The sequence below is a fragment of the Chanodichthys erythropterus genome, chromosome 10, assembly GCF_024489055.1.
Source record: "Chanodichthys erythropterus isolate Z2021 chromosome 10, ASM2448905v1, whole genome shotgun sequence".
NCBI classification, from domain to species: domain Eukaryota; kingdom Metazoa; phylum Chordata; class Actinopteri; order Cypriniformes; family Xenocyprididae; genus Chanodichthys; species Chanodichthys erythropterus.
In genome coordinates, this window is record NC_090230.1 from 18,435,896 (window position 1) to 18,459,615 (window position 23,720).

The 23,720-nt window shown below is 43.2% G+C and overlaps 1 protein-coding gene across 1 annotated transcript in view; it reads left to right on the forward strand.

The window, feature by feature from the left end:
- Positions 1-15,249: 15,249 nt before the first annotated feature.
- The window catches only part of LOC137029204 (calpain-2 catalytic subunit-like), a 40,333-nt gene continuing 31,862 nt past the window's right edge, over positions 15,250-23,720 (forward strand). Inside the window, exons 1-2 of the mRNA XM_067398756.1 lie at positions 15,250-15,486; positions 17,973-18,042. Of these exons, the coding sequence (XP_067254857.1) occupies positions 15,250-15,486; positions 17,973-18,042 (307 nt within the window). The remainder of the gene's footprint in view (positions 15,487-17,972; positions 18,043-23,720) is intronic.

Sequence of the window (23,720 nt, forward strand, 5' to 3'; positions counted from 1 at the left end):
AGGGTGATGATGCTCATGTACAAAACGTGTGTGCAGACGCAGAGTCTGTGTGCAGGATGCCTCCTCCGGTTCCATCTCCACTACTGATGCAGGAGAGAGTCAACAACATGCTGTTGAAAGTGGTGAGTGGAACGCATTTTTCACATTACTACTGGTGTAAATGTATTTACTGTATTGTTTTCCATTTTCAGTTTAACTTTTGCCAAAAGTAACTCAGTAAAAAAAAAAAGAACAGTAATATGTAATCCAAATATATATTTAATTTATATATATATATATATATATATATATATAGCTGTAAGTGAAAGAGAAATGAGTGAAATGAGTAATATAGAAGTGAAATGAGTAATATAGAATATATTACAATGTTAAAGTAACTTGCTCAACACTGCAAACCAAACAATAGAACAAAATAAGAATCACTGGCACATAATATAGTAGGTAAAGAAGAATGCATCAAGCTTGCACTTCATTTGTTCCCATTTTGCAACATCAAAGTGTATTCTCTCTAGGTGATGGTCGTCTTCACATTTAACAAAGAAATCACACCAGGACATACCTGAGAGACCAAGCTGCCCCATTATTTGATAATGATAGGCATGACACTCTTTTAATTTATAGCTGCCATCAGCCTGCTTGCAAAGGTAGGGACACTCTGTAAAGCTATTTTTGGAAGGACACTTAATTTCTAAAAGCCCGTAGTTTGAGCTCTCACTCTCTCTATCACCTTACGGTCAGGTGATGTACCAAGGTGTGGGGCATTGGGATTTACAACAAAACCACATGGATACACTAGATGACCTGTGAGCTTGGTGTAATGTATCGCTGCTATAGGCTCTTGTTCTGTGCCTCTTTTCATGGCCTTAGTTTGAACTGATCCTGCGCTCTTTAAACTTTTAGCTAGTTTTTCATGGTCAGCTCTCCTAGAGCAGATTCTTTTAAAAGAAGTTGATGTAATTCGGCCAGACCTTGCGTTAAACCATAAGTTGTTTGTGCTCTGTTCTCGGGTCTCTTGTTCAAGAGCTATAGAATCAGGCAAAGAAATGCTCATTTCTGTGTAACGATGCATGGCACTTTCATTCAACACTGTGCAGAAGCCGGTAGGTTGGGATGGCAGGGGAAAGTTGGGCAGGTCATCTGGTTGTCTGACTGTAGCTGCTCCAGGGTCAACACAAGGCTCTCCAATTTGACTAACCAGTGGCAGCTGTAAAAGGTGAGAACAATAAATTATAATCATTAATGTGCAAACATATATATATTTTTTTTTACAGAGAGTCCTGAGCACCCCCCACTTCCTGGATGCCAGCTGGAAAGGGAGCGTGAGGAGGAGCAGTCCTGTCAGAGCACTGAAAAGGAGAAGGTATTGGAAGCAGAAAACAACAACATTAAATTGCAATTGTCTTTACAAGAAACTGAATTAAAAAGCCTTAAAGCACAAATTGGCACATTTAAAAAGAAAACTCTAACACCTGATCTTCTTCAAAGCAGTAAAATCCACAAGATTTTGGAATACAGTACAGGGTTTACATATGAACGATTCAATCAACTGTGCACAATATTTGACATTCCAAATGATCCACACACCACTCAAAAAAATTTACCCCTAAACTACAAGCACAATGATTGGCAAATAGCAGAGATGCCCCTCCGTACCCAGTTGATGTTTGTTTTAATGAAACTCCGCAACAACGAAGACTTAAAAAGCCTTGCCTTCAGATTTAATATAAACATGCAAGCAGCAAGTAATATTTTCAATTCTTGGATTCATTATATGTTTGATGTATTAGGTGAATTACCAATTTGGCCTCACAGAGACGTCATAACACAAAACATGCCAGAAACTTACAAAGTAGACTACCTGACCACATATGCAATATTAGACTGCACAGAGCTAAAAATTGAAAAGCCAACATCACTGGTGTTGCAAAGCCAGAGCTATTCAAACTACAAAAGTACAAACACACTAAAATCACTAGTTGCCTGTGACCCCCGTGGTGCTGTGATTTTTTCATCTGCCCTGTTTACAGGAGCAATGTCAGACAAGGAGCTAGTCAGGCAGTGTGGCATCCTCCCACTACTAGAGAAACTTATAGACAGTGGCTATTTGCATAGAGGGGATGGCATTATGGCTGATAAGGGCTTTTTAATCGAGGAAGAGATGCCGGCACTTGGACTGAAGTTAAACCTGCCACCGTTTTCAAGGTCTAAGAGGCAAATGCCAGCTGGGGATGTGCTGGTGACAAAGCGCATTGCAAAGCACAGGGTGCATGTAGAGAGGGCCATCGCTAAAATAAAAAAGTTCAAGATAGTGTCAGGCAAAATTCCTAATACACGGTTAGGGATTATAAATCACATCTGGTATGTGGTGAGCATGCTTTCAAACTTCCAGCCACACATAGTAAAGTAAGAGTCAGTCAGGGACAGTAGTAGCAAAGCATGAAAAAGTATTGCAACATCATATATCTTTTAACTGTTTTAACTGTTATTTTTACTGCATTTTGTAAGCCTGCAATAGTAAAGTCCTATAAACAGATTTCTGGATACTATGTAGTTCAATCCTTGTTTAATGTGTTTTTGTGTCTGTGTATAATATGTCAGGCCAATGATTATTATTTTTTTTACATTGTAAAACCATTTAATATTATAACTTCATGATTTTACTGAAATCCCAATAAACCTGTGATGGAAAATCTTTTCTACAACAGTAAGTAATTGTCACGATCACCAGTGAGAGTGCCCTATCAGCCATTAGAGGGCACTCCATCCCGGACTCTCATTTCTACCCATTGCATTCACTTCATTACCCATAACGCACTGCCGGACTCATTATCTCATGATCACTTCATTACACACACCTGTTTTGTATTATGTTATTAGTGTCTGTCTATTTATACTGAGTTGTTTCTGTCCTTGGTTGTGGTTTATTGTATTTGTTACGTGCACCGTTTTGTTTCTCTGGCGTTGTGTTTTGTGGACTGGATATTTTGGATTTTGACCCTTGCCTGCCTTTGGATTAACGTTTCTGGATTCCCCAATAAATACTTATGCTGCAACTGGATCTCAACATCTTGTTCTTGTGTGCCCGTGACAGAATAAACCACCACCAAGGGATCCAGCAGCATGAGTGTTCGGATTCGTCCTCCAGCCTCCATTGGAGAGCGAATGGCTCTGTTTCGGGCAGTATTGGCTCTGCGACAGGAGGGAGCAGAGGTAATAGGTTTTGCCCAGTTTTTCTGGACAATGGCAAGAGGACTGCGTTATAATGATGCAGCGCAAAAGGAGATATTCAATGGATGCCTGGATGACCCTCTTCCTCAGTGTGAGTTGGAGGGGCTCCGGACCCTGGATTTTTGGGGTTTCGTTTTCTACCTCGAAGATCGGGGTCGGAGGACCTCACCTGATCTACCAACCAGTGAGTCCGATCCAGCCTGTGAGTTCGCTCCAGAGTCCACCGAGGAGATGGACACAGGTACATCGTTTATCTCACGTAAAAGGAGGAAGAGGAGGAGAAAGGCTCCAGCCAGTGAGTCCGCTCCAGCCAGTGAGTCCGCTCCAGCCAGTGAGTCCGCTCCAGCCAGTGAGTCCGCTCCAGCCAGTGAGTCCGCTCCAGCCAGTGAGTCCGCTCCAGCCAGTGAGTCCGCTCCAGCCAGTGAGTCCACTCCAGAGCCCGCTCCAGCCAGTGAGTCCGCTCCAGAGCCCGCTCCAGCCAGTGAGTCCGCTCCAGAGCCCGCTCCAGCCAGTGAGTCCGCTCCAGAGCCCGCTCCAGCCAGTGAGTCCGCTCCAGAGCACGCTTCAGTCAGTGAGTCCGCTCCAGTCAGTGAGTCTACTACAGAGGCCGCTCCAGTCAGTGAGCCCGCTCCAGTTAGTGAGTCCACTCCAGAGCTCGTTCCAGTCAGTGAGTCCACTCTAGTCAGTGAGTCCACTCCAGAGCCCGCTCCAGTCAGTAAGTCCACTCCAGAGTCCGCTCCAGTCAGTAAGTCCACTCCAGAGCCCGCTCCAGTTAGTGACTCCACTCCAGAGGCCGCTCCAGTCAGTGAGCCCGCTCCAGTCAGTGAGTCCACTCCAGAGCCCGCTCCAGTCAGTGAGTCCACTCCAGAGCCCGCTCCAGTCAGTGAGTCCACTCCAGAGCCCGCTCCAGTCAGTGAGTCCACTCCAGAGCCCGCTCCAGTCAGTGAGTCCACTCCAGAGCCCGCTCCAGTCAGTGAGTCCACTCCAGAGCCCGCTCCAGTCAGTGAGTCCACTCCAGAGCCCGCTCCAGTCAGTGAGTCCACTCCAGAGCCCGCTCCAGTCAGTGAGTCCACTCCAGAGCCCGCTCCAGTCAGTGAGTCCACTCCAGAGCCCGCTCCAGTCAGTGAGTCCACTCCAGAGCCCGCTCCAGTCAGTGAGTCCACTCCAGAGCCCGCTCCAGTCAGTGAGTCCACTCCAGAGCCCGCTCCAGTCAGTGAGTCCACTCCAGAGCCCGCTCCAGTCAGTGAGTCCACTCCAGAGCCCGCTCCAGTCAGTGAGTCCACTCCAGAGCCCGCTCCAGTCAGTGAGTCCACTCTAGTCAGTGAGTCCACTCTAGTCAGTGAGTCCACTCTAGTCAGTGAGTCCACTCTAGTCAGTGAGTCCACTCTAGTCAGTGAGTCCACTCCAGAGCCCGCTCCAGTCAGTGAGTCCACTCCAGAGCCCGCTCCAGTCAGTGAGTCCACTCCAGAGCCCGCTCCAGTTAGTGAGTCCACTCCAGAGCCCGTTCCAGTCAGTGAGTCCACTCCAGACCCCGCTCCAGTTAGTGAGTCCACTCCAGACCCCGCTCCAGTCAGTGAGTCCACTCCAGAGCCCGTTCCAGTCAGTAAGTCCACTCCAGAGCCCGCTCCAGTCAGTGAGTCCACTCCAGAGCCCGCTCCAGTCAGTGAGTCCACTCCAGAGCCCGCTCCAGTCAGTGAGTCCACTCCAGAGCCCGCTCCAGTCAGTGAGTCCACTCCAGAGTCCGCTCCAGCCCGAGCACGCTGCCGTCCCAGAGCAGCCCCAGCCCGAGCACGCTGCCGTCCCAGAGCAGCCCCAGCCCGAGCACGCTGCCGTCCCAGAGCAGCCCCAGCCCGAGCACGCTGCCGTCCCAGAGCAGCCCCAGCCCGAGCACGCTGCCGTCCCAGAGCAGCCCCAGCCCGAGCACGCTGCCGTCCCAGAGCAGCCCCAGCCCGAGCACGCTGCCGTCCCAGAGCAGCCCCAGCCCGAGCACGCTGCCGTCCCAGAGCAGCCCCAGCCCGAGCACGCTGCCGTCCCAGAGCAGCCCCAGCCCGAGCACGCTGCCGTCCCAGAGCAGCCCCAGCCCGAGCACGCTGCCGTCCCAGAGCAGCCCCAGCCCGAGCACGCTGCCGTCCCAGAGCAGCCCCAGCCCGAGCACGCTGCCGTCCCAGAGCAGCCCCAGCCCGAGCACGCTGCCGTCCCAGAGCAGCCCCAGCCCGAGCACGCTGCCGTCCCAGAGCAGCCCCAGCCTGAGCACGCTGCCGTCCCTTGCCCTGCCGGCGCCACCGAAGCGCCTTACCCTGCCGGCGCCACCGAAGCGCCTTGCCCTGCCGCCTGAGCAGCCCGAGCCTGGTACCATCACCGAGCTGTCCGCTCCCCTTGATACGGCCACGGAGGCCGTCACCTAGCTGTCCGCTCTCTCTGATACGGCCACGGAGGCCGCCACCGAGCTGTCCGCTCTCCCTGATATGGCCATGAAGCACCCTTGGCCTACTGCCCTGCCGCCGTCCAAGTCTTCTGCCCTGCCGCCACCGCCCAGATCTTCTGTCCTGCCGCCATCATCCAAGCCTTCTGCCCTGCCGCCGCCGCCCAGGCTTTCTGCCCTGCCGCCACTGCCCAGGCCGTCTGAACCGTTGGAACCAGCCTGGTCAGTTCCTCCAGCACCACCCTGGCAATCAGCCAGGATTCCAGACCCACTGGAACCAGCCTGGTCAGTTCCTCCAGCGCCGCCTTGGCAACCAGCCAGGACTCCAGACCCCGGGGAACCCGCCTGGTCAGTTCTTCCAGCGCCGCCCTGGCATTCAGCCAGGACCCTGACTCTCTTGAGCCCCCCGTGGTTTGTTCCTCCGGCTCCCCCCTGGCCTTCGGTTGGGGGTTCTGGTCCTGGCCCACCATCCTCCACCTGTCCACCTTTTGGTTTTTTTTTTTTTTTTTTTTTTTTTTGGACTGGTGGAGCGTCTGGTAGCCGCTCCTTTGAGGGGGGGTAATGTCACGATCACCAGTGAGAGTGCCCTATCAGCCATTAGAGGGCACTCCATCCCGGACTCTCATTTCTACCCATTGCATTCACTTCATTACCCATAACGCACTGCCGGACTCATTATCTCATGATCACTTCATTACACACACCTGTTTTGTATTATGTTATTAGTGTCTGTCTATTTATACTGAGTTGTTTCTGTCCTTGGTGCACGTAACAAATACAATAAACCACAACCGTTTTGTTTCTCTGGCGTTGTGTTTTGTGGACTGGATATTTTGGATTTTGACCCTTGCCTGCCTTTGGATTAACGTTTCTGGATTCCCCAATAAATACTTATGCTGCAACTGGATCTCAACATCTTGTTCTTGTGTGCCCGTGACAGTAATGCTACTATTGATTCTGACTGGTTTGTTTACATCTTTGATTGTTCATCTTACCTGGTTGCTTAGACCGCACCCCAATGCATATTTCCTGCCTTCAATTTCTACCCTGGTGAACTAAATTAAGAAGAATTACAGAAGTAGCATTAGTTATTAATGTTATTAGTATTAGCTGTTTTCAGATTCAGAATGTTTTATATCCATTGTTGAACATAATTCACAACTAGGAAATAGCTTTGGCTTAGTTAAAGGTGCATAACAGATAATAAAATAAAATGGATATCTAAATGCCTTATATTTTGTTATGTATTTCATTTTATTATTTTATCTGTTATGCACCTTTTAAGCCAAAGCAATTTTCTATTTGTGAATTCTGTTCATCAACAATGGAAATAAAACATTCTGATTATGATTCTCAAAACGGCTATTCTCAAAACAACAGAGAAATGTTAGTTAGCTTTGAATGGCTTTGACGCACATGTTTAGCTACCTAGCATACCCATGTATTTGAACAAAATAGCTACTCGCAATAGACAATAATAGACTGAAAGAGACATAAAAGAGAACTTACCCGGCAGTGCAAGAGCATGACTGGTCCACAAGGCTGTGCTGGTTGCATTTGAGGTACAGGTCATGGGGTTTCTCAGACTTCGCTTGAGACCGGTAAGCATTAGCCTCGATAGTAGTCGTGTCTCCTTCATTTCGTATTTTTATATTTTGAATGTATCCCTCCACTGCATACTGTAACCCCTTTTGCCTCGATCTGGAGGATATCGCGGAGGTATTGCTCCAAAAAAGGTCACTGACAAGCACGGGTATACCTCTTCCCGTCATGGCAATCTGTCGCGCTGGTCGTGTAAGACCATTTGTTTGTCGGACGTAGCAACAGTAACTAAGGGGGGCGGGGCTCGGTGAAAGGCTAATTGCGCATGACTCAAATGCTAGCAGACACAGCAGCAGTTGACGGCAAATCAGAATTTTCTTGTCTCGAATTATTTATTTATTCATTCGTAGTCATTCATTCATTCATTTATATCACTTGTTTAAGTTATTTAATTGTAAAAAAAAAAAAAAAACGATTGGGGGGCCCCCTATTGGCCAGGGGGCCCCAAGCAGCCGCTTAGTTCGCTTATGCCTCGGGCCGGCCCTGCATCATGATCTAAAAAAAAGCTAGCAAAAAGACTGATGAAAAGAGGGGAAAACATGATGATTATCTTGCAAGCTTTTTAAACGTCTCATGACCACCTTTACTAGAATTTATCACGTTCTATTGTATTTATTGTGGTACATTTTAACTAACTTGCTTGAAGAATTTAAAATAAATAATATATTAAGGCAATAGATTTAAAAAAAGAGAAAAAAAGTTAACATTGCCCTAAGCATGCAATGAGGAGCCATCAATGGTCTAGCTGTAATTATATTATTGTAACAATTACAAGAACTACTTTTTCATAAGGCCAAGTACAAGTTAGAATCATGGACAAATGATCGTTAAAAATGTATTCGTCATTGAATCATTCGTTACAAAGAATTGTTCAAAAACGTTGATGAAACAAGTGACATCTTTATAATTGAGTCATTGAATCATTTATTCAAACCGATTTTTATAAGATAATTCATTCAAAATAATTAATGTTTTTTTGTAAATAGACTGCAGCAACTAACATGATGTCAGAATCAGTAAATTACTTTTTTTTTTAGTTGTCTATTCAGAATCATGGGATAATTGTGAACACTATTTAAAAAAAAAAAAAAAAAACATTTTTTCTCAATTTCCAGAATCTTGCAGCTTATTGAGTAAAAATCAGCAGTTGAAATTATTTCAGTGAAAATTAGAATAAAACTGCATGTTCAGGTAGCAGTGTTTTTTTTTTTTTTTCATGTCTATGGTAACATCCTCAAAAAGTTTTATAAAATGATAAACATCACATTTCAACCCTTTTAACCATTGTTTAAGAAAAGGGATGAGTGAATATTATTATATTTACATTATTATCCAAAGTATTTTGCTTTTTAGAATACACATCAGCTTCCTTTTGCATCAAAACTGGATTCCCTTTTAAATGTGTAATTGTTTATTTTCAAAGTATACTAAACTGAGCAGTAGCCATCCAAAACATTTTGTTTTTAACCTGAGGACAAATGTATTTAAAATGTTTGTGACCTGTTCAATTCAGTCTGTACCACATATGCAAATTCCTAGACAATGTATCTTTAATTTGGCCAAAATCAAACACACAGGTTATTTTCTCCAAGCAAAGATTCTGTTGAATTAACATGTTTGTGCCACACACAATTCATAAATGTTGTTCATTGACCTTTCAATGTGCTTGCTTAATAATTAAGAAAATATTGTTTGGAGGAAACATGAAATAGGCCTGTTTAATGTTAGCATATTATATAATTGTATAATATTTTATACTTAAATATATCTGAAAAGTCACTGAAAGTAAAAAAAAAAAAAAGTAAAAAATCCTTCCCATATAGAGTCCCCCCAGTGAATCTCAGCCATTTCCAGCCCTGGGTAGAGGATAGCGAAACTTAACTGTGACATTGTTCAAACCTCGATAATCAATGCATGGACGAAGTCCTCCATCCTTCTTCTCCATGAAAAAGAAGCCTGCTGCTGCTGGGGAAGTGGATGGACAAATGAAACCGGAATTTAGAGCTTCCTCGATGTATTCTTCCATAGCTTGACTTTCTGGATGTGACAGAGGATATATTTTACTTTTCGGTGGTATGGCATTTGATAGGAGATCAATAGCACAATCCCATGGACGATGAGCTGGCAGTTGAGTGGCTTTGGTTTTGCTGAAGACTTCCTGAAGTTCTTGATAGCATGATGGTATGGTGACTGGCTTACGTTCTGGACTCTCTATGCTGGTGGTAAGACAAGACCTGGTAATGGTGTTATTCAGGCAATTAGAAAAACAGAATTGTGACCAATGCATGATCTCAGCACGTTGCCAAGAGATGACTGGGTCGTGAACAGATAGCCAAGGGTATCCAAGGATGATTTCATGGCACGGAGAGTCAATGACGTAGAAGGTGATGGTTTCTTGGTGAAAAAGTCCTACTTGCATTTTCATGGGCAGAGTTTGTTGAGTGATGCCATTTCCAATGGATTTGTTGTTAACGGCATTTACCTTTAGTGGAGGATCACAGTGTTGGACGGGAATGTTGAATGTTGTAAGCAGTAATCATGACAGTGATAGTGAGAGATTTGGAGTTGGTAACTGAAATATTGTCAACACTCACCCGGCTGTTGTCAGCGAAGTTTCTCTGGGCTTTGAGTGGACAGACGGTGTTGTGGTGGCCTGTATTATCGCAGTAGAAACATAGGTTCTGAATTAATCGTCTTGATCTCTCATCAGTAGATAAATAAAGTAGATAATGTGACTCCTAGCTGCATGGGCTAAGGACTGGCATGATCATTGGCATGGCTTGAGTTTGAAATCTGTGTAGCTTGCGGGGTATGCATGGGCCTTGTTGACTTGCTTTGAGGGCGATGAGTACGTATGAGATTGTCAATCTTGATGGCTAATGTGACATACTCAGAAAAGGAGTGATTCTCACCCTTACATGCAAGCTTTGCCTGTAACTCCATATTCAAACTGCGACGAAACATGGCTTTAAGTGACACATCGTTCCAACCACTCTGAGCAGCAAGCGTTCTGAACTCAATAGCATATTCAGCGGCAGATCTGCGGCCTTGAGTCAGCTACATTAAACGAGTGGAAACATCCTTGCCCCCTGCTGGGTATTCAAACACATCTCTAAGTTGTTTTACGAAATATGGATAGGATGTTTGGAACAAGTGATCAGTTTCCCAAACTGCAGCGGCCCACTCGATCGCTTTGCCCGTTAGCAATGACATGAGGAATGCACACTTCTTCTCTTCAGAATCAAAGTCATTTCCTTGATGCATAAAAAAGATTTCTACTTGGTGTATGAAACCTTTACATTGCTCAGCAGAACCCCATTAAACTTGTCAGGTAATGCAAAGCTTACCTTTCTGGGCATAGGCGGTGGTAGCGCAAATACTGAGTGAGGTAGGCATTAGCCACTTGTGCTTTAGCCAGTTGATCACGGTACTCTTTGAGAACGTCGCTCTGATAAGCGAACGCGGCCTGTAGATTCGTAACATCTGCTGGATTCTTTGGAGGCGAAGTATTATGTAAGGACGCTGAGGCGGCATTAGAATCCATATGCAGTGTTTAATTATATCCACAGCAAACAAATCCAAAACAGCAGGCAAAGTATCGTAAACGTAAAACAGGCAGAGGTACATACACAGTAAGGCAGTCCAATCCAGGCAACAGAACAGTGGGCAATCCAAAAGGCAGAAAACAGGAGAAACAGGCAATGATCATACACAATAAGGCAAGACAATGGCAATGGAAAACGCTCGGTAAGGCAGACAGGCTGGCAATACTTTGTGATGTACAAAGAGCATGGCCATGCTTAAATGTCCACCAAACAAGAAGTAACCAGTGAAGCAGAGGGAGCGGCATACAGTCAATACTCGGGAGAGGGCTCCCTCTGCTGGCGTGGCGTTACAGTGTGATGTTTGGGTGTCTGGCTATAGTGTAGATCCAAACATAGTTTCACAACTTTTTGTTATAGTAGTTTATATAGTAGTATAGTATATATAGTTTTGCTAAGGAACAATAGTGAAGCCATTCGAGTCAACTGTATGATGAAGGGTTTAATTCTAAAGTGACAATGTTTTATTAAAGGCAATTTTACATGTTACAACTCAATTACAATCTGGTTTTAAATAAAACAAATACATTTCTATCACGACAACTCTTGAAGTATTTGGCATGGTAATGGGCAAGTGTCACTATGTTCTGTTTACCCCTGTTCTGTCTTGTCTGCATTAGTCCTCATTAGTCATTATGGTTTCTAATTAAGTCTCGTCAGCTGTTCCCATTTAGTAGTCATTATCTGTGTATTTAAGTTCCTGCCTGTTCTGTGTCCTTTGCCAGTCATGGTTTATTGTAAGATGTTACTAGTGTAACCCATGATGCTCTCCTGTTGGATTAAAGACTGTTCCCTTTCGATACTTCACTCGTACTGGGTATGGGAAAAAGTCTCCCTTTTTCCCCGTCACTGAAGCCTTTTTAAATAACGCAGTGTAACTGCATCGTCATTGGTTCACTGATGAGAAGTCGTTGAACCAATGACGGCGCGGCATAGCTGCGCGGCCTATGGCGAGAAAGCGCGCAAAAATTCCTGCCGAAAGGGGCGGGGTTTAGTGCTATATAAGCGGGCATTTCGCCATAGGATTTCAGTCCTTTCTCCTTCAGCGACGACTACACATCTCTTCGCTGATCTCCATGCTGAAGCCGAAGAAGCTCGCCGCCTGGAAGAAGCAGCTCTCTCCGCCGTTGAAGAGGCCCCGCAGCGGACCCAGCTGAGCCGCCGGACTACGACAGCGCCGGCGCCCTCGTGGACTACTGCTCCGAGCGCCGTCTTCAAGACGCCCGCCGCCTGCTTCCTGTTCCTGCCGTCGCCTCAGCCGTCTCCTGCCGCCATCCGCCGCCCCTTCTGAGAGCGCTTTCCTCGCGGTTCCATACCGCTCTAAGAGCATTCTTTGCGGATTCGTCCACTCTAAAAGAGCTTCCGCGGTCCTCGCCGCTCTAAAAGAGCACCCCAATCGCCTTTTCACAGCGGCGGCGTTGCTTCAAATGCCGCGTCACTTCTGTGACACCTGCAGAGCCCCTCTGCAGGACGACGATGGACACGATTAGTGCGTTGGATGCCTGGGTAAGCCCCATGCGGAAGCCGCGCTCACCGACGTTTCATGCCCACACTGCGAGTGCATGAGTCTGGCCTCTCTGCTCTCGCGGGCTGCTTTCTTTGCCGGAAGCAGTCCCGCCGCGAGCCTGCGAGGAAGAGACAGCGGGGTAGAGCGACCCAGCGCCCGGAGCTGAGCGAACTTATGGTCCCTCGATGGGAGTCGGCCAACCTCCCCGGGGACGTGTTGAACACCATCTCTCAGGCGAGAGCTCCGTCTACAAGACGTCTCTATGCCCAGAAATGGTCAATCTTTGTTGATTGGTGCTCGGCACGCAACATAGATCCAGCGGAGTGTGACGTATCTCCGATACTGTCCTTTCTCCAAGAGCGTTTGAATTCAGGGCGAGCCCCTTCAAAGCTCAAAGTTTACGTAGCGGCCATCGCAGCGTTTCACTCTCCTATCGCTGGCCAGTCAGTGGGGAGAAAAGGCCTAGTGGTACGTTTTTTGAGGGGTGCTAGTTGATTGAATCCTCCTCGCCCCCTCACTGTTCCCATTTGGGACCTATCTATGGTCCTTAGGGCTCTCAAAGGACATCCCTTTGAGCCGCTGTGCTCAGCTGACCTTAGGCCCCTGACGCTTAAGACCGCTCTGCTACTGGCTTTAGCATCTGTAAAACGTGTCGGCGATCTGCAGGCCCTCTCTGTGAGCCCTGCTTGCCTTGAGTTTGGGCCCAACGACTCTAAAGTCGTATTGAAACCCAGGCATGGCTACGTCCCCAAGGTGCTCTCGACCCCGTTCAGAGCACAGGTCATCTCCCTCTCTGCGCTCCCTGTCTCGTCAGAAGAGCAAGGGCTGGAGTTACTCTGCCCTGTTAGGGCATTGAGAACTTATGTAGAGCGATCACAGCCTTTTCGGCTCTCTGATCAGCTCTTTGTTTGCTTTGGCGGCCGCACCAAAGGGTCTCCGGTCTCAAAGCAACGCCTCTCGCGTTGGATTGTCGACGCCATAGCTCTTTGTTACTCCTCCATGGGCTCAGAATGCCCCATAGGAGTTAGAGCTCACTCCACTATTAGTATGGCCTCTTCTTGGGCCTGGTCTAGTGGAGTTTCTATCAAAGACATCTGTGAGGTGACCGGCTGGTCCTCGCCGTCCACCTTTGTCAGATTTTACCAGATGGACGTTCCGACTTTGCAAGCTCGGGTCCTATCGGTGTGATGCTGCGGCCTCTTCAAGCCCCACCTCAAACCGGTTCAGGAGTGATCTCCTCTTGTAGTGTAACTATGGGTTCGACGGCCTCGGCCTTCACATTAGTTTCGTGGACCCCCCTAGGCATCCCAAACTTGTCCAGTCGTTCCCTGCCGTGGCACGGCGCGGTTGAATTCGTTCCCCATACACAGTACGAGTGAAGTATCGAAAGGGAATGTACTCGGTTACTAACGTAACCTCGGTTCCCTGAGATACGGAACGAGTACTGCGTTACTTGCCGTGCCACGAGGCTGCGGCTTCAGGGTCGTCGCTTCAGTCGATATGGCCTGAAATCCTATGGCGAAATGCCCGCTTATATAGCACTAAACCCCGCCCTTTGCGGCGGGAATATTTGCGCGCTTTCTCGCCATAGGCCGCGCAGAGTGAACCAATGACGATGCAGTTACACTGCGTTATTGAAAAAGGCTTCAGTGACGGGGAAAAAGGGAGACTTGTCCCCATACGCAGTACTCATTCCATATCTCAGGGAACCGAGGTTACGTTAGTAACCAAGTACGTTTTCTGCTATTACCTTCATTGTGAGTTTTCTAAGATACCAGAACTGTAACAGCAAGGCCGTTATCATGTCTTGAACATTTGGAGGGGACTACAACAGAACAGTGAAGGAAATTCTAGGTCTAATTCTAGTTGGGAAATAATCAACTATTGCAGACATGCACTTTTATTTTTTATGCCTCTTATGTCTAAGTCAGAAATGTTTCTTGTCTCGTCACACTCAGTTTGGAATTACATGAATCACAAAACCTAAATGCATATTTTAAATTCAAAACATTTGAGAAAAAACATATTTGAGAAAAAGTTTGAGTAGTTTTCATCACTGGATGTTTCTGTTAGTCTTTTAACATTTCTATCGCAAAACAGCTGACATGTATTGAAAGTTTTGCTATAATCTTACCTCATTCTCTTTTTTTTGGCTGGTACAGTAAACCCCACCTTCTTTGATTTGATTGGCAATCTCAATCATTTTGACATTGACAAGTGCTGTTAGACTGCTGAGGCAGACCAGTCACCAGCAGTCTAAAAATGTAACTTTTAAACCTCTTTGTCATCCTGCAAGCAGGTTGAGTCAAGGACCTATCAGCATGTGCCATCTAGAGTTTCATGACAGAACTTTGTATTTATCTAAAAAATATTTATATAATTAGTCACAAAAGTTCAATGTGTATTCAATGTTTTGAGGGGGACTTTTTTGTAGCAAAGATTTTAAGGTATACATAGAAACTGAATTTCCAAAAGAAATCTATTCACTAGACAAAAATTGTAAAAACTAGCCCTGGTCTCCCAAAGAACAAAAAAAGAAAAGAACAATAGAAACAAAAGAGGTCTGCATTTAGAGTATTGTAAGAGTGTATTGAGTCACAGTTTACAGGACTCATGTTACAGTGCAATTACATTGGTAAGTACTAAAGTAGTGAAATGAATATACTTTGAAAAGCATACTTAAATTGCTTAAGTTTCCTTCACAGGGTTAAATGATGCTAAACCAGTGTGAAAGCAACACCTGCCCCTATGCGCTGACAGGTGAGTGTGACTCCGCCCTCATGTTTATCATACAGCGGCTCTCAGTATAAAATCAGCATCAGTCTCACACAAACACTCACACACTATAGACAAGCTTCAGAGACACTTGAGGACGACTACAGGGCAGCATGTCTAATATTGCAAAGATTCTTTCTAGGAGGCAGGACAGAGGAGAAGGAGTGGGAACAAACAAGAATGCGATTCCCTACAACAAGCAGGACTATCAGAGCCTGAAGCAGGAATGTCTGGCAAAAAAAACCCTGTTCTGTGACCCGACCTTCCCTGCTGAATCCGACTCTCTGGGATACAACGAACTCGGGCAGCAGTCCATCAAGACCAAAGGAGTGGAGTGGAAGAGACCCAAGGTACTGTGATGTCCTCTGTGTGAGTCTGTGTGTGCTTCTGGCAACCTATAGGGACAAAATGTCCACATGAAAATGGCAATAGCCAAAATCCTTGTCCTTGTGGGAACATTTTTTGGTCCCCATGAGGATAACAGCTTATAAATCATATAGACTGATGTTTATTTTTTGAAAATGAAAACATGCAGAAGGTTTTCTGTGAGGTTTAGCGGTAGGGGATATATTATAGTTTGTACAGTATAAAATCAATGGGTCTCATTCATGAAACACGAGCAGAACGATTTTTTGTGTAAATCGTGTGTAAAGTGGTTCTGTCGTAAATTTTCGGATTCATTAAAATGTTCGTATTTTCCAAATGTTAGTTGGTACGAAAGAAATCTACACCTGCTCCCAGCCATACATAAATAGTGTGTTTAACATCCGAACGTTTTGGTCATTAATAAGGCTGCATTTTAATTCACCTTAATAAGGTACATATTTACACAGCATTTTGAAAAAATATTATATATAGTAATTACATACGTTTTTTCTTTTTCTTTTTACTATGATGCCCATATATAGTTGTCAGTCGGATTTAATGGGAAGGATTTATGGTAATTGAGAATGAGCGTGCACGCGCATCCCATTTATGACTGATTGGAATTCATTAACACACACACACACATTTCACTATCACTTCTGAAGTTTACGAAGTATTTGTGAATCAGGAGAAGAGTTTTCGGGAAAGTCTCTTTACGCGCAAATCACTCACATATTTACTCGTATATTTACAAATGTTTCATGAATGAGACCCATTATGTCTATGGTAAGTTCACATAAAACTTGACCATTACCTAAACTCTAAGTTTAGGTAAATATAAAGGCATGTTTTTGTGATCTTTGTTTGTTTCTTTTTTTTTTTTTTTTTTTTTTACAATATCTTAAAAAATACTTTTATTATATTGTTATTTTGTTATAATAGTATTAAATGTTAAAAATATTTTTCATAAGTTTTTTTTGTTATCCATGTGTTTTATAGAATCTTACTGATTCACATTCACAATGAGCAATGGGAAGTGTTTTTATAATTAATCATTATAAACGTAGTCATATCCATGTGATCGGACTCCTACAACGAACACAGCTGAAGTTTCATAAAAATCAATGTATGCAGATGTTATAACACACTTCCTGTTTCCCTTTTCTCGCCATAAATTCATTGCCTCGCCACGGCCAAACTGTTTGAGATATCAAAAACCTGCTCGCAATATAGCATCCTCAATGTCTTGACTTCATGCTGACTGAGTTTGGTGGTGATTGGATTAATCACCTAGGAGGTGTATATCAAATTCCAGAGCATACTGTAACGAGTCATCACTCAAGCCGGGATCCATTTGCATGCTTTTATTAAATAGTAGAATGGTCGTACAGACAGGATCAGGGACAGACAGGTATGGCAGAGACAGGCAGAATCGTGGTCATGAAACAGGCAGAATGTCAGGGCAGGCAGATATCACTCACAAGACAGTATTCCAGGCAAAAGTCAATAGGCAGGCAGAAGAGGGTCAAGAACGGGTAACAGCAGGTACGGCAACAGGTAAACAGTCAGACGGTAAACAGTCAGACAATAAACGCTCAGAAATGCTCACTAGGGAAACAAGACCTCGCGATGTGGTGTGGTGTGTGTGAGTCTTTTATAGTCCAGATGATAGGCAACAGCTGAGGCATAATACGTCCAGAGAACGGGATGATGGGTAATGTAGTGTGTATGGGTGTTAGTATTCCGGGGATGACTCCCTCCGATGGCCAGAGGAGGGAATCACGGAGTTCGTCTCTGTGACACATACGTTTTTTAAACAACCCATAATAGCTGACTTCCTGTTGAGCTGACTATAACTTAGAGCACGAAAGTTGTTAGGCCCGATGAGGTATATAGGTGTACCGAGTTTCATACCCCATTCAAGGGGGCGCTGTTGAACCCCTGTGCCATGCCCGGGTACCAGCTTCTGTGGCGTCCTAATGGCCGCAGATTCCAATGTGTGTGCCAATTTTCAAGAGCTTTTAAGCATGTTAAGGGCCCCCCCAAAAAAAATCATCCTTAGAAAAACAATAGGGCCCTGCGCCTTAGTGCATTGGGCCCTAAAAATGTTGATGCAATTTTAAAACATTTTTTACAGTTTAGCTGAGATACAAAACATATATTGTTCTGTACGTGTGCATGCATAGATATGCTCTGGTAACCGACGGAAGCTCAGGTTAGTCTTCAGGTGTGAGGAGGATCTTTGTGTGTATTTCTGTGTGTGTGTTGATACTTACAACAAGCATACTCTCTGCTCATTGGTATCTCTATTTTTTCTTTTATGTATACACTAGCCACAACACAATTGTTCAAATGAACATTTTACATGCGCTGTTTGCTAAGAGCAAATACAGCGTATTGTTACTCATGTGTACCATTGCATAATGTAATAATATCAGCTCTAATTGTTCTCAATTTTCTGTTTTTAAAGGAGCTGTGCTCAAACCCTGAGTTCATTGTGGACGGTGCCAAGCGGACGGACATCTGCCAGGGAGCTTTAGGTGAGATAAGATCCTTTTGGTCACATTAGTGTTCAGGTGTGGCCTGTAGAGAAACACAATGAATCATTTATGATTTTTGCTAACGTGGTGGGCAGTGTAGGTGAAGACATTATTACTGATTTCAGCATCGAAAACAAGCTGAATATAGCATTTCAGGATCAGTTTAATTGTGTATTATGATATGAAATGAGGTGTTTAGTTACCTGTATCTGCTGGTGTGTCTGCTTTATGTAGTTTAAGTACACTTGTCTTCCACCCCAAACTCACATAGACTCATATTGTGCAGAGCTAACCACCATGACAAACGAATGTAAATACTGTATCAGATGTATCAGAGAAGATGTGAAAATTGAGCCATTAACACTATAGACCTATTTTGTTTGTTCAAACAAAAAGAGAGATAAAAATTGTACAGATCCCCCATAAGTACATGGTCATGGAAGAAATAAATTATATTTCAATGCATTTGCATTTGCTCACAAAACTTTTTTGTTCCCCCAAGAAATTCCCAGCAAATTAAGTTTCTCAGGAAACGCAACATAACTCGTTTAGCTATAGATATCTTTTTTGCATGAGAACGCAAAAGTTGCATGAGTGCCCAAGTTTTAGTGGTAAGCAGTTAACAACAAAGCATGAGCAACAATATGAGTGATTCTAGTTTTAGTAATGGCTAATTAAAGTTACCTCACACTACAATCGCTGTGGAAAAACACGGGAGTGGTCAAGTCTTAAGCTTGAAGGTTGTAGGTTCAAACCACACAATGGTTGATCCATGAACCATCACCATTGATCAAGACACTTACACCCAGGAAACACATCCTTGAGAAAAACGTTGAAGCCTACATTGATCCTGCAAGACTATCAGTGTACTAGAAGATAGTTTGCATAAAAGATGTGACACATGAGCCATTAACACTATAGACCTATTTTGTTTGTTCAAACAAAAAGAGAGATAAAATTGTACAGATCCCCCATAATGGTCATGGAAGAAATAAATTATATTTCAATTCATTTGCATTTGCTAACAAAACTTTTCTGATCCCCAAGAAATTCCCAGCGAATTAAAATTTCTCAGGAAACACAACAGAACTCGTTTAGCTATAGATATCTTTTTTGCATTAGAACACAAAAGTTGCGTGAGGATTGCAACGTTTTTTCAGGGGAACACAGCACTTTTGCAAGAGAACACAAAAGTATGTAGCCCCTAAAGGGACATCATGGTGGATAGGAGGAAAAAATATATGTCAGTGCTTTTGCGTTCTCTTGCATATGTTTGCATTCCCCCGAGAAAGAGCTCAAGTTTTGTGTGCAAACAATGTTTCTTGGGGGAACGCAAACATAAATTTTTTCCTCCCATCTCATATTTTTTTTCCATCACCATGTGTCTTTAGGGGCTCCTTACAAAAGTTGTGCGAGCAAATGAAAATATTTCTCTGGGGATCATAATTGTTTTGCAAGAGAACACATAAGCTGAATGAAAAGTTTCTCCGGGAATGCAATTTTTTTGCAAGAGAACGCAAAGGCTGTGAGATCAAATGAAAAGTTTCTCCGGGAACACAATTTCTTTGCAAGAGAACACAAAAGTTGTGCAAGCAAATGAAAAGTTTATTAGGAGAAAGCATTATTTTTGCAAAAGTTGTAAGAACGAATAAAAATGCAAAGTTTCTTGGGCGAACATAAAATCTGCAAGAGAACGCAAAAGTTTTGCTGGCGGATGAAATACATGCCCAAGTTTTAGTGGTAAGTGGGTAACAACAAAGCATGAGCAACAATATGAGTGAAAAGTACAAGTACTTATAGAAATATTTACTCAAAGTAAAAGTGAAAGTAATAATCCTAATCCTAATAGTTACTTGAGTAAGAGTAAAAAAGTATCCAATAAAAATCTTACTCAAGTAGCTCGTTACTAGTTACTTATATAATATAATATATCTGAACTTGACACAAACAATTATCAAATACACATTGACGGATCTTCTTTGGTCTGTTCTCCAAAATGTAATCAAATGTATATTTCTGCAGGCGCGTGTAACTGCTGAACTGTGTCAACGCAAAGCGTTCATTTTCAAGACGAACAGGCCGCTGGCGCCGCCATTGCGCAATAGTATATGTATAAATCAGGCACGTGCACACATAGACAAAAAGGGGCTTGAGCCCCTGCCCTTTTTGGAGAGAAAGTGCCCTTTTTTCTGGGGTCCTTTTTTTTTTTTAATAAATGAATATATATATTCCTGTTTGCGCATAGCTTTCCTGTCAAACAAATATATTTACTGTATAAAACAAATAAAAAAAATACTATATCAGGTCAGCTTTGTCGAGTTCAGATGCCCTCACTCCGCGACACGCCATTCATGCCCGCTACGCCACGCCCCACCCCACCTCACCTCGAGTTTGCTGCTGGCTGAAAACTTGTGACAACTATTCCCGCGAAAATGCAACTGCTGCCTGGCGATGAGAAGCGAAAAAGAAAAAAGGCCCTAAATGGATACATCCCGTGCATTTCTTTCAGGTAGGCTAGCCTATGTTCACAAACCTGAAAGTTTTGTCTACTTAAGGGTTATTTATACATTTAATGCTGCATTAATAGTTTGACCACAATCAACACATCTGCCTGATTTGATACTAATGAAATATATGTCATATTATAATTTAAATGATTGTATTGCGCTATGCATTGCGTTTTGAACCGTGGTAAACACTTGACCGATAGGTTGGGCTGTCAATACCAGAAGAGAAGCATTCCATGGACGCACATCCATGAACCACATTATTAGAAAGTTTTCGAAGGATGCATGGTTTATTAAAACTATTTAAAAATCATAATGCAGCATTAGCTACATAATGCTATTCTTAAATTTACACTTACACAGGATAATACATCAATAAAAGTTTAAACCCTCGCTCTGTCTTTGCATGTTTGATGTCCACATATTCTTGTTGAAGAAATTGTGGCTGTAGCATTTCTATCACAAAGAAGTGGGCGAATATTATTATTTAACTAATAATATATTTTTTAAATCATGGTTGGCTTTGATCGTGGATTTGATCGTGCTGTGCTGTCTAACAACAAAAATCAGCAGGCTTTTGGTGCCCTCTGCAGGCATTTGTTATAATATATAATATCAGTTCATGAAAAAAAATTCTTGATGTGTTTAAATATGCAGATTAGCTTATTTTGGTTAATTTAGAAGAAATCTACAGATGCAAACAGACGGAGGGTAGTAGGCTTAAAACAAACTCCATCTAAATGTGTAGGGTTAGGGTTAAGTTTTCTTTCCATTAGAGTAAAAGACATGGCAGCAAAAATGGACCTTTGTAAAATTGTAAAATCTTAAAATTGTCCACTTCATGAAAGAATTATTCCAATAACACCAAAAAATTAAAACGATTTATTGATTTGTGCAAAATAAACATTATTAGTGAAACTATGTCCCTCTCCTTGGTGCAGTCATTTATTCTAAATATATATAGCTACTTGAAAATAGTTGTTGTTGACTTCTCTTGTGATCAACCTAGTGAATACTATAGAAAACCATGGTCTCTGTGTGAACTGATTATTTTGTAGAAATCTGTGGAGTATGAAACAATTGCGTGAGTGTAAGTGAAGTCAAAGTTGGGTTCATTATTTTTTAATAAATAATTATGAGAAGTGCCCTTTTTTCCACTTGAGCCCCTGCCCCCCAGAATGTCTGTGCACGTCCCTGGTATAAATTAATGTATAAATTAAGATATATGCCCATAAAAACGGTAAAGAAATTCTACACACTTTTGTTATAGTGACGTGATAATCTGTGTGGTTGTAAAATGTCGGCTATTGGCTGTATCATGAAGTAAAATCAAATGAAATCGATAGGCCTTACCTGTGGAATTGTTCACAGACAGCATACGCAGCTCAACTAATAAAGGTCCTCATCGCTGGCAAACAACTGTATGCATTTGCAGATTTGCTTTTAATTGACTGTAGGTCCACTGCCACTTCATCCGCTCCGAGTGAGAAACCGCTTCAGACGATTCAGCGCGTGCAGGAACTGAACAAATCATTCAAACTGATTCGCGAATCAATTTAGACAGCTTTACCAAATTGTTTGATCAAGTCTTTGAACAGAATCGACTCAAAAGAGTGATTCATTTGTGAATGTGGCATCGTTCATGAAAAAAGAGACAGCGCTCATGGAATAAACTACGCATTTCTTAACATTTACAGTACTGAATTAAAATAAAGTAACAAGAGGAACGTTGCCCATTGTAGCGAAGTAAAAGTACAGATTTTTAATTACAAATGTACTCAAGTTAAAGTAAAAGTACCCACATTTTAATCTACTCTAAAAAGTACAAATTTTCCAAAAAAAACTACTCAGGTACATGTAACGAAGTAAATGTACTTCGTTACTACCCACCTCTGCCCATAAGTGTCACACGTCAGGTTCCACCATCCACTAATCACAGCGCACTCAATCACCCGAGTACTGATCACCGCCACCTGCACCTCATCATCACTGCAATCACCAGCACTATAAAGGACCCACACTCACACACAAGCTGTGTCCCAATTCAGGGGCCGTGCACTTCGAAGTGCATGAAAGGGGTGGGGTTTTAGACAGGAGGGTTGCCAGGTCTGCGCAACAAAACCATTCCAAAAGTAGTCTAATCACAGGACAAGTTTAAAAGAATCGCAATCCCAGATGTGGCAACAATGAGCCGAGTGTCCTTACATGGCTAGCGGCTGGGTGACAGACAGCTGACAGTTAATGTTTGTGTGCATTTTAAAGTTTTATGACTTTCTATTGGGTTTTGACATGCTTCAAGACAGGACACTGGACCAAAATATGTATGGTTAAACTATGTAATGTTAGTTTTATATCGTTAGCAAGTTAACCTTGTTTTTTTTTTTTTTAATGTTAACTGTGAAAATAAATACATTCATATTTATACATTTACTCTGTATTTAAGCTGTATTTAAGTCTAAATTTAAAGTATAATGTACTTTAGGGTTTTATTCAACTGCACTCCATCTCAGAGACAAATATTGTATTTATGAAAAACTGACGTTTTGGTCTTTGGACATCATGGATATTACAGTTTTATTTACATATTACATATTGGTGAAAATACACTGTCAGGATATGTAAATAATTCATCTTCATTATGATGCAGTTCATGTGGAAGCCACAGGGTGGTGCAGTTCAATAAAGAGGCAATTGATTAGCAGAAAACCTATAGAGTCTGGGAACGTGACGTCAGCAGCGCATTGCATTCTGGGACATTAGGTCACGGACAGTACAGTAGAGACTGGGAAATAGTGGAGGAAGATGTTAAAATTTATATTATACAGTTAAAAACATATTAGAATGGTGAACGCTGGCTGTGGTATGAACTATATGCATATACTGACCAGCGTGGAAAACGAATGTGAAATGGAGCGCCATTTTGTCCCATTTTCGGGACATTCTAAAAAGCTTAACGTGGCGTAATGCTGGCGTAATGTAAGTAAACATCATACTAATAGCCCAGAATTTGAACGCAACGCGTTTAATTTCACGTTAAACGTTTTCCTCCCATAGAACTAACAGTTACAGCAAAGCAGATATGAGCCCAGAATATGAACAGAACCCGTCTTATTACACGCCACTGTCCATTAAGTGTTTTCTTTATGGGAGGAAAATGCTTGTGTTAAATGT